Genomic DNA, 22652 nt, shown 5'->3' with positions numbered 1-22652 from the left:
CATCTTTTGAGCGATAATCGCTGTGTCCATTTACACGGCAAGATGATTGCTCAAAATTCGCTCAAACACCAGTTTGAGTGACAGTTTTAAACGTTCACTTTTCATAAGTGAGTAAATGAAGGCTCACGCTGTATGCAGAAGACAAGCGGGACCACTATCTTCTGCATATAGCTGTTGTCTTCTCAGAGCGCTCAGCTGGTGTACAGCTGAGCGCTCTGAGCAGGGTATGCAGAACACAGTTGGAGCGCTGTCTTCCTCATACTCCTGCTGCGTTCACGGAGTGTTCAGCTTGTATACAGCTAAGTGCTCCAAGCAGGTTATACAGAACATAGCTGGAGCCCTGTCTTCTGCATACTCCTGCTGTATTCACTGATTGCTCAGCTGATTTACAGCTGAGCGCTTTGAGCGGGGTATACAGAAGACAGCTGGACTGCTTGTCTTCTGCATACTTCTGTTCTGTTCTCGGAGCGGGATACCAGCTGAAACAATAGTATCAGCAGTATCCCACTGAGAACTCAGCGCGTGGTCCTGATAAGACTCCGCTTTCTGAAAGACAACGATGAGCGAATCATTAACGAAAAGTGCATTTAAACCAAAAAATTCTCGCTCAAAAGACGGCTTTGAGCAAATCTTAAGCGAGAATCGTTGGGTCTAAATGGGCCTAAAATCCTAGCCGAAAGAGCACAGCATGCTATTTTATTTCATCCAGGAACATTTTGGCTGGTATGCTGACAGATGGATGGACCCGCGTATGCAGATGTGCATGTTTGCCCACCTCTCATAGCCCTTTGGTGCACAAATACAAACAAAACAGAGCAGGTCCTACTTTTTGCACCCGCAAGAACCGGGCACACATAAAAAAAAGAAATGAGAATGAACCCATTGAAATCAATGGGTTCTATTCTCCTCGTTTTGCGCACTAAAACACGCTCATCTGAGGGAGCCCTTACTTTTCAGATGGTAAAAGTAGAACATGTGTTTATTTAAAACCCGTATAATAAGCCCTTTCACACGCAGGAAAGTCGGCCACTTGAAGCAAGTGCTGCAACCTTAAGGGTAATAGTTTTTGTGTTTTCTTTTTCTTCTAAAGTTGGCATGTGCATTGCAGCTCCGCAGCTGCTTCTAAGCCAAGAATAACACTCCCAGTTTGTGTGTGCGCACTGTTCCAGGAAAGGGCACACAATCCAAGGCACACACTCACCTATCCGTCAGTCTGTCCACGGCATTGCCTAGGAGACGGGGACGCTACATGGCCCTTCGGCAGGGAAGGCTCTTTCACAAGAACCTGCCGCTCCTCTCCGTAAGAAGTCTCAGCAGGTTTACAAACTACTGCAGAGCAGGTAGGGCCTCATGTTTGCACCGGCTGGACGTCTTCTTGTGATCCAGCATAAGGGACAATTTGATTAATTGTAGATACATGGTTTAGCTTGTGTGCTACAAAAATAATTACACACACATACAATTCCACAGGGCAATAAACATCAGAATTTCCTCTCTTCTGCAGTGTTCTCAGATCTTATGAAGATTTCATAGCTTATCCCTTTAAATTCAAAACATGATCTGGACCTAGGGTGTAAGTGTAGGGGGTGCAGGGGGTGCGATCGCACCTGGGCCCAGGAGCCCATAAAGTCTCTTTTCCCCATATTGCAAACCAATACTATCAATGAAGCTTTATAGTTGGGGGCCCATTTGCAGTTTTTGCACTGGGGCCCAGCAGCTTCAAGTTTTGCCTCTGATCTGGACTATAATTCTGTGAGATGTCTGCAAGTTGTTAAAAAGTTTATTTAATTGTTATCAGAATTGGGTAATAGCAGGAATATCAATGGAGCATCTTCAGCTTGGGCTCACATCTCAAGGAGGTCCTTAGTTGTAGTCAGGTGTGTTGATGCTTGTTCATCTACCGCACATCCCATACATTAAAGGAGAGATTTATTTTATTTTATTTTTTTTTTGGGGGGGGGGGGGGGGGGGTTAACCCCTGTGGGTTGGTTCCCTTTGTTCATTGATAGATGGTATATATCTGAACTACCCTTAATTCTTTCCATAAGCCCTGTAGCAGATCATGCTATGCACTTTGTTGTTACTGGTTCAGAACCAATATGGTCGCCATTGATGCTGCTGTAAGGGTTGTTACCCAGCTTTAAAGGAATCCTGAGCCACAAATCTACCTGATCATGGAGTAATATGCTTTGTCATCCCTGAATAACCATCTTTTGGATCAGCAATCCGCCAAAGCTGTCAACCACATTGGCAGCTATAAACTACTTCCGGTACTGGAACCATTATTTCTTTTGCGCTAGCAAAATAGGAGAAACATTTTTTTTGGACTAAGGTATAGGTGCGACTTCTCTAACGCCAGCTGTTATTTCTTGGGAAAACTATGTCAGGTCACATGAATGGCCAGCTATGTAATATAAAGGCCAGGTGTGCTAAGTGGAGAGCACTTCTTACAAAGAGGCTGTCCATTCATAGAAGGGGTCCACAGTCACAGCCAGTGCGGTATACGATGTGCACTACTGATAATTATTTAATGGTTATTGGAGATGTTGTGTTAGTATGGTATATAGATTAAGTGGCGGGAAACAAACATTTCCGGAAAATTTGAAGCAATTTCTCCCTATAGTCCATTTTCAGCAGTAGACGAGTAAATACGGGAGGAGCGTCAGGTGCCTGGTGCTATATTTTAAAGAGCTGCAGTGATATATCAGATTGTTATAAAGTGATGGATCCTCTGTGTGAGTCTACCTTGTGTTATAACTACTTTGCACTGTATGATCTGATGATACATAACAAAAATGACAACAGCCCAGAACACTGACAGTGCGACTATCTCCCATGGGTGAATGAGTATAGTCATAGAGCCCTTTCCTCTATATAAACACCAGCTACCAAGACTGAAACTGAATTAAAGACAAAATAAAGTTGAATCTGTCACTTTAACATTAAGAGAAGTGGAAGTCTCCAAACGTCCTTAAAACTTTCAGCATTTTGATGACAAATAAGGTCACGTGGTCTGTGACAGTGCCACCCACTCGTTAATATAAATGGAGAGTTACTGGCGCCCTAAAAATAAGCCGTGCCACTGAGTGGGGTATTTCCAACCACAGAGAGACGATCTAGAATAAAACAAGTGGAAGAGGGGTAAGTTTATAATTTATTACTTTCTTGCTGGACGGATAGATAAAGATTTCCCAGGGTACTCGGTTGTATTGAGGGCAGTCAGTAAAGTCCACCACGTGAAAGCCTGGAAGCCATGTCCTTACTGAATTGGAATGTTAGTACCATACGTATAGGACCATATTCCTGAAAAATCCGCATATATATATATATATATATATATATCTCGTAGAGATGTAGCAGAGCTGAATTTGCTATAATCTCTCTTTACTGCATTCGCTTTACATGCAGTCTTATGGAAAAGCACATATGAGTTGTCAGTTCTGCAACATCTGTATATGTCCAGAGTCATACTATTACTGGGTATCATGTCTTCACATGTATGTGTGATATACGACACGTGGTGCATTACAAGATAAGATATACAGTTCTCTTGTCTGTAGGTGAATGAAGCACTAATACTCTGAATTACAGTCTATGGAGTGAGAGCACGTGGTGGCAGTAGGGCGGTCACTTCTAACAAAAGAAGTAGAGTTCCTTGTGAGATGGTGTTCCTTAGCTTCCTGTGCCTTCTCCATGCTAAAGCAAGCTCTTCTGGTCTATGGCGGTTTATCTGAGGGGGGATTCTCAATATATTGCATCATAAACCAGTGATGGGCTGATTTTAACCCAGTTTGCCGGAGGAGAACAGGCCTCACATGTGGGGACTCTCCTAGTTGAAACTAATGGGAGATGCAGAAAATGAAACATATTTGATACCAGGCCTTGCCCTCCGCCATCGCTGCTTGTAAACACACAAGTAGAGCATATGTGTTATCTGTGGGTTTACCTAGGACCAGTGGTTAACTGGGGACAGCAATCCCGTTTTCAGGGGCCCATATACCTTACATAACGGTTGACGACACCCCTCTCCCCATGCGCATGTACGCTGGGCTCAGCTCAGGGTGCATGTGCTCTGCATGAGAAAATGGGAATAAGACAACTCTTGCAGTGGCTTATCTCCCATGAGAACAAAGGATTGGCATATTAAAATCCAACTGCTCAATCCTTTTTTTTTGATGACTGGGGAGAGTCAGAACATCCCCAAACACATTAGATGGTTGACTTGGGAGAGGAGATGGATTACTATGTAGCTGATGACCGTGCATACTCTAGGGTCTTATGTGTGGTGCAGGATACAATGTATTTGCTATAATAGTTGAGTTGGTGTAGTCAATGCATTATCGAGTCCCTTTATTGTTTTAGTACTGATATTATTATATAGGAGAGAAAAAGAGTGCACCGAAAGGATGCATTGGGAACAATCAGAAGAACTGGAAATGGATAGAGATGACCGCAATGACATCACACGTATATAGAGTTAATGGAAAACTCAGATATGACCCTATTTCAATGGGAAATATTTCAGTTGTCGCTTTCAAGATGGCGGGAGGATGTATCATAGGTAGTAGATATAACCATATAGTCTAATATATAATGATAGTGATGAGATGAGGACGCATTTAGGGGCTCCTGACGCTTGTCCTCTGCTCATTGACAGACCTCTGTCTCACATATTACTTCTGTTGCATGGCTGCTGATTATATATATACGTGTGTGTATGTATGTATGTATACATTTGACTACATACATACAAAGTTACAATTATCATTTCTCTATGTAGATAGTTGTTGTCTCATTGTGAGAATAGGAAGAAAGAACTGCACAAAACGACCTTAAACCAGGATACGTCTGTGTAATGAAGGAGGTCACATGACCACCACGCTCGCCAGATCTCTTAATTTAACCAAAACTCCAGCAAAATGATCTTTCCTTTTTTTTTCATGTGGAACATCTTCTGTGGATTGCGGGCAGAGACGGGTTTTTTTGGCACAGGGATGGTCACTTTATTGGTTGGCATCGCAGTTGATGAAACATCAGATAAAGATCTTGCACGGTCAGCTAAACTGCATGGAGGAACTTTCGCCATTTTCATAACGTGCTTAGTTTTTTTTTGTTTTTTTCCCTTCTTAAACGCCAGGCGCCATTTTAGAGGTGGTGTTCAGGACATTGCTAGTGGTAGCAGTACTGTGCCCAAAATGGTTGCCTGAATTAGTTTTGAAGGGATGTGTGTTTGGCTGAACTTTCCATGATGCTTCATGCCGAGATCAGAACAAAAGCAATAACTATATATTTTCACATATTGCTACATACATTCATTCATTCAGTAACGGCATATGGCTTTGCCTAATTAAAGGGCCACTGCATGTAAAGTCGTAGTCTATGATACAGCAGAGCTGCTGCTATCGGTTTTGTCTAGATCATAAAAGTATCTTCAGCTTCTGGAGATAGAAGAGAAAGTAATCATCATGAGGGCAGAGAGTTTTTTTGACTTCCTCTTTACTCCCATTGCTGAACACTACATTTCTCCTACCTTTGGCAAGAAATGGCTGATAACAGGAAACAATAGCTTGTATTCAACTGCATAGTAAATGAAGAGAAAATGCTATTCTCGTTTAGGCTAATTTCACAAGGACGAGTGCAGTATTAGGTCGTGAAACTCGGCCGAATATCATGCTCGCCGATGTGCGAAGTTGCCGCGAATGCAACAGATATTTGTGTTAATGCCATGCAATGCTTTGCCGGCCCCATTGAATACAATGGGCGATGTGAGGGAACTAGTGATGAGCGAGCATACTCGCTAAGGGCAATTGTTCGAGCGAGCATTGCCCTTAGCGAGTACCTGCCAGCTCGAGAGAAAAGGTTCGGCTGCCGGCGCGCGACAGGTGAGTTGCGGCAGTGAGCAGGGGGAGCGGGGGGGGGGGGGGGGAGAGAGATCTCCCCTCCGTTCCTCCCCGCTCTCCCCTGCCGCCGGCAGCCGAACCTTTTCTCTCGAGCTGGCAGGTACTCGCTAAGGGGAATGCTCGATCGAGTAATTGCCCTTAGCGAGTATGCTCGCTCATCACTAGAGGGAACGCTCAAAGATAGGACATGCTGCGATTTTATTTTTTAATTTTTTTCCTGTGATGCGGGAAAAAAATAGCTCATGTATATGACCCCATATTCGTGCAAGATTTGTAGATCTCGCAACGCACAAATCTTGTGCGATTTTTCTCGGCCGCATAAAATCGGCTTAAGTGTCCCTCTAATGTAAACAGATTTCATCGAAGGCCAATTTTGGAATAACCAGCAAAACAATGAATCCCACGCACATGACCGACCATATTACAGTACGCTATTTGCGCTGTGAGCCCATATATGGAGGTATACGATCAGTGACGTTCCATTGTATGCCACATTACAGAGGTGCTCTTATGTAGACGCGTTGCTCTTCGAGGCACCTTATGGGGTGCCTAAGAATTTGTAATGCAGACCTGTTGGGACTCCCTGTGCCACCTTACAGGGTTCACACTTGCAATTTCGCAGATTCAGATTGTGACATCTTAATACAAATATATATTTACAGGTTACCAAAATGTTCCTGTTCTTGTTGCTATTAGCATGGTATACATAATGTATCGGACGTCCCTGCAGCTGCTATGCTGCCCTGGACATTGGGGGTGCAGCTAATTAAGAGACCATGCTATAGTGGCAGCTGTACTTACTTTTAGTTATTAAGTTCCTGATTACATGTCATTTTATGGTCACTTTTGCCTACTCATCCTTTCTAAAAATGTTAAAGTAACAATCCAAGCAAATTTACAGAGTTATACCCAGAGTAGGTCCTGAGGGGGCAGCACATGACACAGGGTATCAAAGACCACCAAATAGAGAGCCCGTATGTCACCATTCTGGTAACCCAGTACTGACTCGCTGTCCCACCCCTGCCAAAGCAGCAGGCTTTTTTGCTAGAAAGGGGTCTTCACTAATGCAGCTCAACGTAGTTTGCCGCCATGTCAGCCTAGCAGCCGCCATCTGGTCATCACTGGAATGGCAGGCAGGAAGACCCCCACTCCTCCAATGTGGTGGTACACGCTTGCTTGATTCCAGCCATGAGGTCATCCACAGCCACCTTGCACTGTACCGGCCTTTACTTCTAGGCCACTTTTTAAAACACTTACTGTGGTGTCAGCCACAGCTGGCCCTTACTCACAGCCATTGCACTACTGGCTTTTCTTAATCTGCTGACCATATCTTCATCTGCGCCGCAGCCACTGCACTGACCTTTTACACAGACCACTTTTGCTTTTGGGTCTCTGCTGTCACACCACCAGAGTAGGCCCCGTGTCCCTCTAAATCAATTGCATCATTTTAATTAAGCTAAATTGTAATACCAAACACAGCCCCATGGACAAGAGGGGGCGCTGTTTCTTACGATTCCTTTAAAAAAAATCCCCACAGTACTTTAATTCATGTTATTTGTGTTTATAATGCAGTTGTATGCCTAATGGCATTAGAGAGTACCTGAAAAGTGTTAATCCTTGGCAGTGAAATGGAATGTGAGTCTCTAGGGGGGGTTAAGCAGCATATAATTACAAGTATGATTTAATTTGAGTTATGTTATAATATTTGCCGGCATATCCGCTTAGCTGAATGTGTTCATAGGTCACACTTGTATTCTGTCTTATACAGCTAAAGTTTATGCTCTCTGCTATATTTTTAAAGTCTGAGGCTTATAAAAGTGCAGCAGAGTTATAAGACATATTAAAGCAACTCTTAGATTCTTGGAGAAAATTTGTCTATGGACCAGAAGGGTGGATTTATATTACCCGAAGCTATCCTTCCTCCCAGTTTGCCAGTCGTTCTACCTTCCAAGATGGTCACAACAGATCTTAGACCACCTGAAGCGCAGTAGGCACTGGCGGTGCATCGGTAGTCTAAGACACTACACACTGCTCTGATTGGCCAGCGCCATTCAGGAGAACATCACTGGGCCATCAGAAAGCAGCATGCAGAGTCTGACTACCAATGCACAGTGTGCATGGGGTAGTGACAAGACAGAACACTGCAGAGCGGCGCCCAGGAAGAGGCACCAGGTAATATAACTCCACCCCCCCCCCCCCCCATCCCCTTCAAAATTTGTCCCTGGCACCGGAGGGCCACTTTATAGCACATATAGGGGTAAGTGTTTATGGAGATGTGTAATATAAAGTATTGGTCATGTGGCAGGAATATTTCTGTGCTTCCTGTCCAACATCCCATTGAAGAACACTTTTATTAGCCTTTCTGCAGCCTCAAATGGGTGATAACAGGGAGCAATACAGTATTCAGATGTACTTCAAATGTAAAAAAGAATTTAGGCTTGGTGTCCCCTTAAGCTGAATGTGGAAAAAAAAAGACAATTGATACGCCCTTAAGAGTTTTGGCCTCTTCTCGCAATGAATGATCCACGTGATCTGTGACACTTTCATATCCTGTAGATGTAGAGCACTGAGTAATCAGTCATAATAGTGTACAGTCAAATACAAATACACACAAAGTTGTGTACCAACTATCGCTGTTTTTAGGACCTGCCCTAAATCCAAAAGCCTCTGTTCGTTTTTTTTGTTTCCATTGTTGGAGCTCTGAATACATGTGAATGTATAAATGTGCTACATTGCTACAGGAGTAGTCAGTTTATTCCCTGACTGCTGGGATAACCTAGGCCATGTAAACTCACCGGGATCCCCATCTCTCCGGGTAAGATGGTTGGCACATGAAGGGATTTTACTCCAGCACACTGGATTCTAGTTCATATCCGACCTCAGTCAGTTTTATTTACTCTCCACAGCAATTCAGACAATGCAGTGCAATACAAAAAAAACTGAAGTCCGAGGCCCATCTGACTAAGGCCTAACGTTTCAGCTCTTCTAGATGAAGAAGGTGCAGGCCTATTACCAGCCACCTCAAAACCCCACATGGCTTTGTTACCACCCTTCCTGGTGTTCCCGGCTACCTGGGGCACGTGTTGCCTATTCTTCCCAGACCGGAGCTCTTTCTGAAGGGCTGGTGACTCATTAAACAGCCCAAGATTTGGACAGTCCTTCGTAGATGGGTTGGTGTAGAGTCAGCCCATCTCTCCACCAGCTAGCTATGGCAATCTCGGCCCTTTTTCCTGGGTTACATAGAGAAATCCCTCTTTCTCCACTACTTACATCCCAGATTCCTAGATTTTGGCACTTTATGATACAATTGTGCCAATTTATTAGCTGCACTGCTACATTGTATGATAATATACACCGTGTGTATTATTTCATGATACATGTTTATTTTATATGTTTAAGGGAGACACATAATGTTTTCCTGAATAAGGCCGCCTGCACACGAGCGTTCCGGATTACGCCAGTGGATTTTCACGCGCGGGAGACCTGCGTATGGCACCTAATAAATGTGCTTGCGGGTAGGTGCGGATGTGTGAAAAATCACGCGCGGATATATGTGGATGTGCTGCGGAAAAACCAGCAGCCGCCCCATTTAGTTAACCCAACACCTAGAGAACTGCCTATTCCTTGAAAAACAGCATAAAAACCACCAGCTTGCTGGTGTCTGGTGTCTGGTGGCTGCAGGCTGGTGGCTGGTGGCTGGTGACTGGTGACTGGTGGCTGCAGACTGGTGGATGAGGTGACTGTAAGGGCAGTGGTGCGGCTGAAACTTGCCTGTGGAGCTTTGTGCTGTTTGCTGGATGCCTCCTACCACGCCTACTTCCTCCAATGTCATAGCAACCAGTGCCTTCATCCGCAGCTGCACCGCGGATGCACTGCGTGAAAAAACGTGTCCATTCACTTGTATTGGAGTCTCCATGCACAAAATCCGACCCAAATTAGAACATGCCGCGTTTTTTTACTAGTGCGTGAAAATCCGCGATGCAAATCCGTCCGTCTGGGGACAACTGCGGAACCCCTATAGAAGTATATTGGCTGCGGCCAGGCGCGGACAATGCGCTGGAAATACTGCGGCGGAAATTCCGCTCGTGTGCAGGTGCCCTAACTTGAATATTTCGGGTCCTGGCGCAGCATCTCAATTGGTCCTAGTAGAAAAGAAAAACCTTTCCATAAAATATAGACTTGTTTTTTTGCATTTTTGGACCATTGTCTTGCTGCCATTACATATCCTAAATAACTATTTCAACCGTGCTCATACAAATGTTTTATGGCAACAGCTTATATTTGTAAGCCCCTTTCTGCAGGGCATCAGTCCAAACCTGTCATAAACACCCATTAGAATAGGCCATCAATACCAGATAGGTGGGAGTTCTTCTTCCAACACCCCCACTGTTCAGCTGACTTTGGGGCTATGGTGAACCCTGGTTCCTTCGGTCCATTGATCAGTGAGTCAAACCCGCATCTCTCTGGGTCACCTATTCTGTGTTACATTCTGGAACAGCTCTATTAATCTGTCTCACCAAGTCCTTGGCCCCTTTTTGGCATGGGCTTGGGTAGGTAGGCACCATATGCAAGGGATCTGCATATGTAAAGCCAACCTCAGGCAGTTGCTTTATATGCAATTTTACTAATGTAACAAAACCGTAGGAATTCCCGCTGTACATATCTTCTGAGTACAGCTGTGAAGTCATATGTTTCAGCTTGTATGTGTGGTGAGGGTCGGTCAGTCCAGTACTGATATGACTCTTACATACCAGTGGTGCCTGTTGAGAAGTTTGCAGTAATTGTCATTTCCTAGAATGCAGAGTTAACATCAAGGGTGTGCAAATCTTATCAGGATCCTTGCCATACACAGCGATAACATCTGCCAGTTTTATCTTGCAGTTGATCAGCGGTCAGTCATCAGTCTGATTTACTGGCAGCGAATAAAAATACCCGGGTATATAGAATACTCACACTTTTATGAGCCGCTGCTTTACATGTAGTGTAGCTGTAAAATGGGAGAATACATACATCTTGTAATCATATTTGCCAAACCTCTGCTATGTACATAGAAACTATGGCCTGGCAGGTAGTCGGCATGGCCAACATGGCTCTGTGTCCCGGTATCTTGTATATATTAAGGGTGGGTTCACACATAACAGAATTGCTGTGGACTTTCGGCTGCGGAATGCGAGCTGACATACCGCACCAATGTACAGTACAATGTAAGTGAATGACGTTTTAACAAACCCCAATTCATTTACTGCGGAGTAAATCAGCAGCAGAAGATCCCCTTGGAATTCATTTATTGTAATGTAGTGAGTGAATTTCTCTTTGAAAATCTGCACCAAAACACATAAAAATGTGCATGTAAATTTTGGTGTGAATTTACTCTGCGATCTGTGATTATACCCTTTCCACACAGAAATTCTGCCGGCATTCTTAAGCCTGAGACTAAGCAGCAAAGTGGACGAGATTTGCAAAAATCTCGCCCACACGCTGCAGACAAGCTGTGCGGAAACTGACATGAGGCGCGGAATTCAAATCTGTCAATTGTATCACCATTTCCGCTGTGGGTTCTCTATGGGGAGAGATTCCTGCAGCGGAATACAGGTAGACAAGCAATATACTGTATGTCCTTCAGGATAAGCCAGAAGTCTCAGATCGTTGGGGGTTCCATGCTCAGGACCCCCACTAATCAACTGTTTTTAAAGTGAAAAGTGAGCACAGGACTTTGGTGAGAACCATGGCTGTTTCAGTGCTTACCAGGTACAGCGCAATTTCCATATTATAAGAGAAAAGGGTTTTCCGGTTTCATTTAAGTGAAGCTCAATCATTATAAAAAGAGGAATTAAGCGATTTGCTAATATGCTTTGTGTTATAATTGTCAGCTGTTTTCAAGGTCTTTACTTTTTGACATTGAATAGGAACACTTTCGTTTCTACCCAGAGTCTGAAAGCTTTAGGCGCCATTCACTTGGGGCAGTTTGATTGCAATAAAAACCATACCAAAAAGTGTTTTGGTGAAACCATATGTGTTTTTACTATGTTTGTAGTAAAATGTGGCAAAAAACACATGCAGTTTTGCAAATGCACTTTTTGCAACCAAACTCCCCCGTGTGAATGGAGCCATATACACCTAGACCTGCTAAAAGCTGATCATATCTAGGCTAGAGATCTGTGGCCAGCATTGGTCAGGAAATGCTGAGGGTTGTGCTTCCAGACAATGTTGGACTGGGGTGCCTAGGGCCCACCAGTAAGATTAATACTTGGGGCCCACTGTACAGCTACATGAAAATATTACCTGATCACTGCACTCTCCATATACATCAATGGAAAAGTGGCTGCATTTGTGTGCTACCTAGTCTCCACTGAAGCACATGGAGAACAGGCAAGGATTGGGGGACCCCAGAGGCGTAACTTGAAGTTCCTGGGCCCCAATGCAAAACCTGTAACAGGGCGCCCAGCTATAATGCTTTACTCATAGTACTGGGCTCCCTATATGGAGAAGAGAGGTCTTATGGGCCCCCTGAGGGTCCTGGGCCCAGGTGCAAACGCATCCCCTGCATCCTCTATAGTTACACCAGTGGTGGACTCCATTCACTTGATAGGTGAGGATTCCATAGGTGGTGGTCATGGCATATCTTGTATAAGGTGAGCTCACACATAACAGCATGGCTGGTAAATGCACCGACATTGAGCTTTATTGTTTGCGTTTGACCTCAGCCTTGAGGCTGCATTCACATTTTGCTTTTTTGGTGCATTGCTTGTGTGTTTCTGAAATGCACCAAAAGAAATGTTAAATAAGCATTTAAAAAAAACGTCCTTTTTCCAAAAAACGCTTGCTTTGTTGAAAGCTGTATGTTTTCTAGAAGCTGCATGAAGTTTTTAAAAAGGTATGCAGTTTTTTGCTCCTATTTATGAATGAAAAATGCACACAAAAAACGCTACATGTGAACACAGCCTAACAAGGTTCTTTGTAGCCCTGAGGATTTGCAGCTGTCAGAGCATGCTGGGAGTTATAGTTCCCTATAGAGGGCGAAGCGATGACCATAACCTGAAAATGAATGCATTTTAATTACCTAATAGGAGAGGGGTCACCCATGCAGAGTAGCCTGCTTCTGTCCTGAAGGCCCTCTCAATGGCCTCCTGACTGACTCTTGCATTGGACTAGGGTCACTAGCTATGTGAGTTGGTAATATGCTCTCATGCAGTTCCAGATCGCAGGCGGTAGCTAGAAGCTGCAAGACGTTTGGTGATAGGGGTTCCTGCTGCAACATCAAGAAGGCAGGGCCCAGAAGGTAGAAAGGGAGGATAAAGGCCGGTCCATCAGTGCGCAATGATGTCCTCTAAACTAGCCAATGCATATATATATTTATTATACAGCTGTATACAGTAAATAGGCAGCATACACCATCTCAGCCAATCTATATGCACTACAGCTGGGGGAAGGGGGGGGGTCCCACTAATGCTCAGCACCCACCAGGGGTTTCACCTGTTCCCTTGTGGGCCCATCCCAGCCTGCTTCCACAACAGCTCAGTAATAAAGAGGGTAAGGAGTTGTGGCTTTTATATGCAAGGTATCAAACTTTATTTGGAATTCCAATTCAGTTGTTTTGATACCTTGTTAAAAAATATTAACTTTTCTAAAAGTTCTATAAATATATCTGTCTTTGAATGCATCATACAAAGTGCAGAAGCTGAGCGGTGAGTTTAATCTTTGTCTTGTTTGTTTATGATGGTAGAAATAAAAATTACATGTAGTTCTCATATTGGCCTGATGATGGCAGTGTTGTACAGAGTCTTTTAAGAACAGTTTTTAATTCTTGGTTTACGTATTTCATGTTCTTGTCATAGACTGTCAGTATTTTTCAATAATTCACCTACGATACGATTCTATCATACTATAGTTTATATATTATACTTTATTATACTATATACATACAGCACTGCACCTCCCAACATCACCAAAACATAGTCCCTTTCATATGGGACGGAATATTCCGCAATACAGTGTGGAGGAATACGCTGTCCCTGCATTCTGCACCAAAATCCGCGGATTTTGATGCAGAATTGCTGGCAGGATTCTTCTATTTTCAATTCCAAACCAAAATCCACACGTTAGCAGTACGGATTTTGGAGCTGAATATTCCGCAGGGCGGCAGTGCAGAATATTCCATCCTGTGTAAAAGGTCCATTATACTCTATACATAGAACACTACACCTCCCAATATGGTATGGCTGCTGGACATGATCACAGTACAGTCCTAGTATACTATATTCATAGTATACTACAACTCCCACCGTGGCCATAATACAATTCTGTAATATTCCAAACACACATATGCCTCAAATCGTGCAACGTTTCCAATCCTGAGACTCTCTGGTAACATCAGAAACAATTGACAAGTCTGATCACATATGTATTGTGTGTGTTCCTAGTGTATACAGCCATCAGACTAGGAATTACCGGGGCACCCAGCAGGGCACTGACTTGTAGTCACCGTAACCGAGAGTGTCGTCAAATCTTCCAATCAGAGCCCTCTTGGCAGACTATCATTCGCTTGAATGTAGGATATGAAGGCAATAAAGTGATACATTATGGCCAGCAATGGACAGGTCTAGGCTTGCAGGTCTTGGCACATATTAAGGATGGGAAGTGCAACTTCTAATTCAGTCTTCCACAGGCTGAAGACCCCTTGAGGCTTCACTGATGTCTGAGCTGAGAAGAGCGTCCATGAAGGAAGTGGTAGCACTTTAATGTAATTGACTCCTGCAGACTTATACATACACTCTCCTAATCACTGTGGAGCTGTGTGAGATTTCCCAGCATGCCTTGCTGCCAGCTGACTACTCCATGGGAATACATTTAATATTAAAACTCACCAGTAATCCTAAATGATAAAGCAGAGGGTTTACTAATGTGTAATTATATCCCCTTGATTCCTGTTATTGTATGTTACGTATTTTATAGATCGATCGATCTATCTATCTCATATCTATCTATCTATCTCATATCTATCTATCTATCTATCTATCTATCTATCTATCTATCTATCTATCTATCTATCTATCTATCTATCTCATATCTATCTATCTATCTATCTATCTATCTATCTATCTATCTATCTATCTATCTATCTATCTCACATCTATCTATCTATCTATCTCACATCTATCTATCTATCTATCTCACATCTATCTATCTATCTATCTCACATCTATCTATCTATCTATCTCACATCTATCTATCTATCTATCTATCTATCTATCTATCTATCTATGTATCTCATATCTATCTATCTATCTATCTATCTATCTATCTATCTATCTATCTATCTATCTATCTCATATCTATCTATCTGTCTATCTCATATCTATCTATGTATCTCATATCTATCTTATATCTATAGGCCTGGCTCACACGGGCAGATTTGAATTGCGGAATCCGCAATTGGCACTCACGCGGGTGATACGCAGTAATATGCACCCATTGAAAGGCATGAACATTCACAGCTTCGCTTAGACGTGTGGATGGGAATTGCGGTTCCCGTGAATGAAAATCGCAGCATGTTCTATTTTTGTGTGGATTTTGCATGGACGGCCCCCATTGAAGTCAGTGGATGCGAGTGTTCCGTCGCCCATATGCAATTAACATTGTGCATAAGTGGTGTAAATGCTCGCAACTTCAATAGAAAAGCCGGAATGCCGACTGGAGCGTATCGTCTGCGCAGAAGAAAGCTTTCTTCCACGCGGGTGACATGCTGTGCATAGCATACATCTGCGATCATTTGCAATCATTTTCTGCAAATGATCACAGGTCTTCCCCTGTGGAAATCCGAATGCGGAATCCGACCCACCCATATGAGCCCGGCATGGGCGTAACTATAGAGGATGCAGGGGATGCGGTGGCACCCAGGCCCAGGAGCCTTAGGGGGCCCACAAGGCCTAGCTTCTCCATATAGTAAGTCTAGTAGTATGAATAAAGCTTTATAGTTGGGGGCCCTGTTACAGATTTTGCATTGGGGCCCAGAAGCTTCAAGTTACGCCTCTGGAGCCCAGCCTAAAGGTTATATATATACTTTTGACATAGTGACTTTGGCTGTGACAGGGTTCGTATGACCAAAGATTGCTATGTAGCCCTACCAGCTTGCACTCCCACTGCAGTCAATGAGGTCATGATGTGAATCACAAGTTACCATGATGGTAACCTTTAGATTGCAAAAAAAAAAAAAGAATTTTTTGAGATCTGTAGGTTGCAGCAACTTGTGAGTCGCTCTGCAACCCTATTGACTTTAATGGAAGTATGATGTTGCAGGAGTACACAGCAAGTTTTGGTCAAGTTGTCATGTAACACAAGCCTCAGACTGAAATCTTCATTCCATCAGTTATTTTCAGCCCCCCAATATGCAGTAAGCTGAATGTGTCCCTGCCAGTAATACATGCTGGTTGTGAGGTCTGTATGGCATCCACCGGCCTATGGAGGGTGCTAGCTAACTGCAGGGGGTTTCTGGATTACCTGGCTGGGTCCCACTCTACCTTTCGCCTCTTGGACCTTGGAGAAGGATTGTTCCCACCCTCCCTCTCTTCTGTCTCTTTGCTCAGTGATTTATGGTCAGCTGTTTGTGCGGTTTGCTCAAATTTGTATTTCTTTTGTCATTCTTCCAGAAGTGTGGCTTATTGAGTTACAAGTCACAGCTGGCGGTTTGTGAAAATAAATATGATGGAAATGCCGCTGCGAAGGCCAACTTGCCTGCTGGGAGTCCTGTGGCTGGCATACGGCTTCCAGCGATGTCGGAGTTAATGCTTAAATAAACAGGTTTTAATAGAGTTATACATGTTTAAAAGAAGATGTCTAATAAAAACTGTGGCCGCCATCCTCCAGCATGAAAGAACATTAATGTGTTTGAGTGTTTTTGTTGGGAATGGGAGGGGTTCGTTGCTGGGTATACACCTGGGGCAGATGCCCCATCCCGTTAAAGGGGTTTCCATCTGCCTGCAGCCTGTGTATACAAGTATCATAGAAAGGGAAATATAAAAACAAACAATCACTAAAAACGGCCATTTAATTACATATACAGGGCAGACATGTGCACCACCTCAACATGCAGGCTGCCAAACTACCAAATGAGGGAGGCAGTTACACCTGTGGAGGACACCGATGAGACAGCCACTCACACAGCCTCCTAATATAGAGGGGGGGAGTTGATTGATGTATACTCCTTCAGGGCTTATTCCCACGAGCGTATATTGGCCGGCGTTTTCATGGCCGGACGCTATACGCTATCATCTGGGACATATAAATCTACCGTTTGTGCGCCCATTCGCACAGCATGGGCCCCGGCGCATATACGCCGAGTTCACCATGCTGTTGCCCCTTTCTCCTCCCCCTCGCAGGCTCACCTATGCTCTCCTCCCCGCTTGTGGACAAGGGGTGGGACGGAGGTGGAGCTAGGCTCCACCTCGCCCCCTCCCATTGCAAAGAACGAGTGGGGAGGAGAGCAGAGGTGAGCCTGTGAGTGGGGAGGAAAGCTGGTGCTACCATGAGCTCCCATGGGAGTCTATGCAGCGGTCTATGTATTCTGACCCAAAAGATAGTTCCAGGACTATCTCTTGGGCCGACGTAAAAACGCACGGTGCTATATTGGCCGGCCAGGCGCTTTTACGTCTCAGGAATATGGCCATGTGATCTAATGCTTTGGAATCCAATGCATCAGATCACAGCATATATCGGCCGGCCGTAAAAACAATATACGCTCGTGGGAATAAAGCCTCACAGAGTAGATACAAGGTGTTGAGGTGGTGCACATAGCACCCTGTGTATACAGGATTATGCTGCATTCTTGAATGCGTTTCCTCTTAGGACCCTCTTTACATGGAAATTTTACACATATTTTCGAAAAATTGTTCAAACGAGCGATAATCATTCAGTGTAAACACAGACAACAACAAATCACTTTTCGTTCATCGTTCATTTTATACAAGCATAAAAATCACCATTGGCTCATTCACTAATTGTTCCATTTAACCCTTTCCAATCCATTTATTTTTTCTCATCTATTCTCCCCAGCTCCAAATAAATTGGAGCTGGGGAGAATGGATGAGAAAAAATACATTTTCCCTTCACCTTCCTGAACTGACAGAGTTCAGGAGGGTGCAGGTGCTCACTACACTGTGGGGGGAATGCCGAAGTAATACTTCCGCATTCTCCCTTCTTCGTCCCGGCTCGGCGATCATGTGACCGCTGGGGTCAGGTGGCCGGACAGGTAAGCAGGTCCCCCCACGGTGCAGGCTCCCGGCTCGGCGTTCATGTGACCGCTGGGGGTCAGGTAACACTGGTGGTCACATGATCGCCGGCCGGAATCTCCGTGCATTGCATAGCGCTAATTGAGCGCTATGTAATGTGTAAAGGAGAAGGCAGAAAGGGTTAAAAACCCTTTCTGCCTTCTCCTCGGGGATCCTTGATGAGGATCAGTGCAGGAGTGCATCTGTACCCGATGTGTCTGATGATAGGGTGCAGATGCACTCCTGCACTGCAGTGTCGGGCCTGTCCCGACATCGGAGCTGTGGAGGGAAATGATAATGTCGGGGCAGGTCCGACATTGGATTAGAAAGGGTTAAATACTAATCATTCAGTCGTTCTCATTCACTTATACAGCCAGTGTGAATGAGTGAATGATTTCTTGTTTGAATGAACCAACAATGTATCTGCCTGTATAAACAGGCTGCCCAAGCGAATTCTGACATCGATCGTTCAAATGATAAATAATTTGTAAAGGGACCCATAGAATTGACTTCTATTCAGCAGTCATGTGCGTTGGCCTCTCTCTTTACACTTATGCACAGCTTTTGTAATTCACCACCACTGCTCACAGATTTCATTTCATGTCTTTCCTCTCTAGCTATACTGTGATACACTAGAGTCTATGTGATCTGCCCTCTCTTAAGAGTTGGATGCTTTTCTTCCATCTCCACATGGATTTTCCATGTACAACCTCCTACTCCTCCCTGCTGCTATTTCTTACATTTAGATAAAAGAGGGGTAGAGCAGTGAGTCAACACAGCCAGCCACTATGGATCTATGTCAGAAGCAGCAGGACAGTCAGCTATGTGAAGGAGTTACACAGGCTGAACAGCAATAAAATGGTAGAATATATTTAAAGAGGTTAAGCCATGATTAAAAACTATCCCCTATCCACAGCTTAGGGATAACTTTCAGATTGGTGGGGGCCAAAGAATGGTGCTTCGGAGTCCTTAGGTGAGGGTAGCTGCACATATGGTTAGGGGATAACTTTTAATCATTGCACAGCCTCTTTATGAAGACTGTTACGAAAGTTGCTTCATTTTTTTTTATTAAGGAAGCAAATGAACAATAAACAATCATTGCAATGGTGTCCATAGCCCTGTGATACTTGTGCTATGTCCTCCGTCCCACAATTGGGATAGGCTAATGTGTATTGTAGTCTCTGGGGGGTCAGGGGCCTACCTGTAGCTCAGATTACAGAGTCCTTCAAGGGGACCCCAGCATCCACGTCATCTTCCCAGCTCACAAACAGACACTCGGTCACTGTCTTGTCTGCTGCTAAAGCTAACCGCTCCTCCTTCCGGTTCCCTAGCCCTATCTCATCACTACAACAAGCAACAGAGCTCACATCCATCACCTCTTACTGACTTTTTTGTGGTATTTGGATTTTTCCTGGGTGCTGGGGTGGCACATGCTGTAGACTCTCTCTACCTCTGACCTGACTCACTCTCTGGCTTCAGGTACATGGGGAAATTTGGGCCTGCGGATTCTCCATGCAGAATCCCGCATCGGGTCCCTCCTTTCCCGCAGACATGAGGCCAGAAAATTGATTATGGTTACCTCTCCGGACGCTGCTGGTCTCCCCTCCGTCGTGGCCGGATCTTCTTTATTCGGCCCGGTGGATGTGCTCAGCACGCTGGCAGTGTACCACGTGCATGCGCTGTGCACACTTTTTTTTTTGAACTCCTGCTTTCCCACGGTTCGCGGCACGGACCTGACGGCTTTCATAGGCTTAAATGGAAGCCGCGGGAGCCGTCTGTGCGGGAAAACCGCAGGTGGTTTCCTGCGCATGCGATTTGCGCGCCAGGGAAAAATGACATTTGCAGGTATTTAATTACCTGCGGGTGTCCAATGATTCCCTATGGGCACGGATCACACATGCGGGAGACCTGCGCGGTTTTAGTAATTCAATTTTGCCCTTGGACATTTGGCCCCTCTCTGCCAGGGGCCAAGCACCATCCTGCAATTTATACCACACCCTGGTTACCGAGATAACATGGATCTTTTGGCATGTTGCACCGGAGACTAGTTGCCTGTACAGTTCTTGAATATCGAGGACTGCATATTGCTGGAAACTCAGCTGATTTAAAGAAAAATACCTAATAAAGTATATTCATGGAATCGGGCTTCCTGGCACTGGTACATGGGCGTTCACATAGAGCAGCATGAGCCTATTGGCGAATTCCCTTTTAATGTGCTATATAAGAGTGATCCTGGTTGCACTTGGGAGAGATGAACTGACTTACATGACTCCCCTGCTAAAATTTGGAATGGATTCGTGATATTTGGGATTTGTGACGGCAAGAAAGTTGTTTCAAGACATCAATGTTGCATGCACCTTGGTCTTTCAGTAAACTATTGCTGATGCTTTTTGAACATTTCATACTGTAATCTTACTGGTTATGCTGGCAGTTTATACAGCTATACAAAGTTATTACTTGTTTTTATATAGTTGTATGCTTTAGATAATCACTTTTTAGAAGCACCACCACTGAAAATAAGTAGATCACATGATGTTTTACTTATGGCATTCCCAGTGATCATCTGTAATTTGCTGAACAACCTGGCAGTAAGGGTATGTCCACATGAGGCAGATTTACTGCAGAGCCCACAGCTCAAAATCCGGATGTAAAATCACACTATTTGCTGCGTTTTTATGCAGAATTAGCCCACATTAAAAAAGCACCACATTTCATTTGAAAAGGTAGAATCCCCAATGAAAATCCAGTTCTATAATTGATATGCTGCAGATTTGAATTCTGCACTGCAGTCAATTTCCACAGATAAAATTTTGAAAGTCTCATACATTTTTCTGCTATTGTGAATGCTGCGGATATTCTGTGCGAAATGTCCACGCAGAAAATCCTCAGTAAATCCACCCCATGTGGATATACCCCAAGTGTTCAATTCTCCTACAGCAGCACTACGCAGCTCCTGTAACACACAGTCCTGTTGTCTCCTCCCGAGATTCACTCCTTGTGGCCAGTCTGTGGGCCCGCTAAAATGTTCCTTAAAGGGGTTGTACCAGAATTACAAGTTATCGCCTATTCACAGGATAGGGAATAACGTGGTAATTGGTGGGGTCACACCACTGAGACCCCCGCTAATCCCAGAAGAAGACACCCATGCCCTGCTCTGACCGTTGTTGTGGGGATCGCTTCTCCCCCGATAGTGAGATCACTGTGAATGGAGTACTGGTTGGGGCTGATGGAAGAACCCAGCGGGTGCTGCTTGGATATCTCAGCAGTTTCATTGACAGGGAATGGGGTACTAGTGCGCTTTCGTGACTATTATGCCATTCAGTCTCCTCCTCACTGTGGTGGGTACAGTAATTCTACAGTAGGGAGGGCAGGGACCCCTGATCTCGAGATCGGCGGGTGTCTTAGCAGTGAGACCCCCCCCCCCTCCACCAATCAAGTTATCCCCTATCCTGTGGATAAGGGATAACTTGCAATTTTGGCATAACCCCTTTAAGAGAACAGTTGCACTACATGTGAAATCACAATAACTTATTAGTGATGTAATTGTGCTCCACTAAGGTTTTTATATACTATATTGTTATCACATAGGGTGGTTAGTTGTAGCCCAGTTTAAAATTTAGCTAGAGCAAAGAGTGACTGCAAACACTGTCTCTGCCTTTGGACGACCCAACACTTTTTTATATTACATGGTTATTCTTTTTGTTTCACTAGGCACTGAATAATGCTTCATTTTCCCTGTGGTGGTGCTGTGGGGAAATTGAACACTTACTGTCATATCTATCTACCGTGTTTCCCCGAAAATACGGTAGATAATTTTTGCCTCCAAAGAGGCACTAGGTCTTATTTTCAGGGGATGTCTTATTATACTTGCCTAGCAGGCTCGGTCCAGGTTCCTCCCACTCTTCTTCATAGCTCCGGCATGCGCTTCCTGCAGTCCTCGGTGCTCGTACAACATCACTTCCTGGTTGTTCATAAATCCCACCTCTACAATGAGATGGCTGTTGATTGGTTCCTTGACTACTGCTCAGCCAACCAATGACTGTGAGAAGCACCCGCTCTGGAGCTATGAAGAGGAGCAGGATGCACTTGGACCAAGCCTAGTGTAGCTAGGCCTTATTTTTAGGGTAGGGCTTATATTTCAAGCCTCCCCAAAAATCTAGCTAGGGTTTATTTTCGGTATCTATCTACTTATCTAATATCTATCTCTGTCTGTCTGACCTTTTATTTCATATATTTGTCTTCTCTTTTTGCACTTAGGCCTTGCAACAATAATTGCCAATCAACAATACTAAACAATAATTTGAGTTGCGTTGCTGTTGGATCTGATGCAATATAACGTTTCCAGTGCAATCTGTAATCCATGTAACTGTCTTTCACAGAGTAATATATCCTTTGTCTGATTCCCCCTCGGTGAAGATGTCTAATTCTTCCCCTGCTGATGAAGGGACGACATTTGAGCACCTCTGGAGTACCCTGTAAGTCCCAGCAG

The 22652-nt window shown here is 44.3% G+C and overlaps 1 protein-coding gene across 5 annotated transcripts in view; it reads left to right on the top strand.

The window, feature by feature from the left end:
• Window positions 1-22652, top strand: part of TP73 (tumor protein p73) — a 154860-nt gene that overhangs the window by 40398 nt on the left and 91810 nt on the right. For all 5 annotated transcript variants that reach the window (XM_066607369.1, XM_066607368.1, XM_066607367.1 and 2 more), the window contains exon 2: window positions 22543-22638. In XM_066607369.1, the coding sequence (XP_066463466.1) occupies window positions 22543-22638 (96 nt within the window). The remainder of the gene's footprint in view (window positions 1-22542; window positions 22639-22652) is intronic.

Source organism: Eleutherodactylus coqui, chromosome 6 (genome assembly GCF_035609145.1).
Source record: "Eleutherodactylus coqui strain aEleCoq1 chromosome 6, aEleCoq1.hap1, whole genome shotgun sequence".
Classification (NCBI taxonomy): Eukaryota; Metazoa; Chordata; class Amphibia; order Anura; family Eleutherodactylidae; genus Eleutherodactylus; species Eleutherodactylus coqui.
This window is presented reverse-complemented; position numbering and strand designations above follow the sequence as displayed.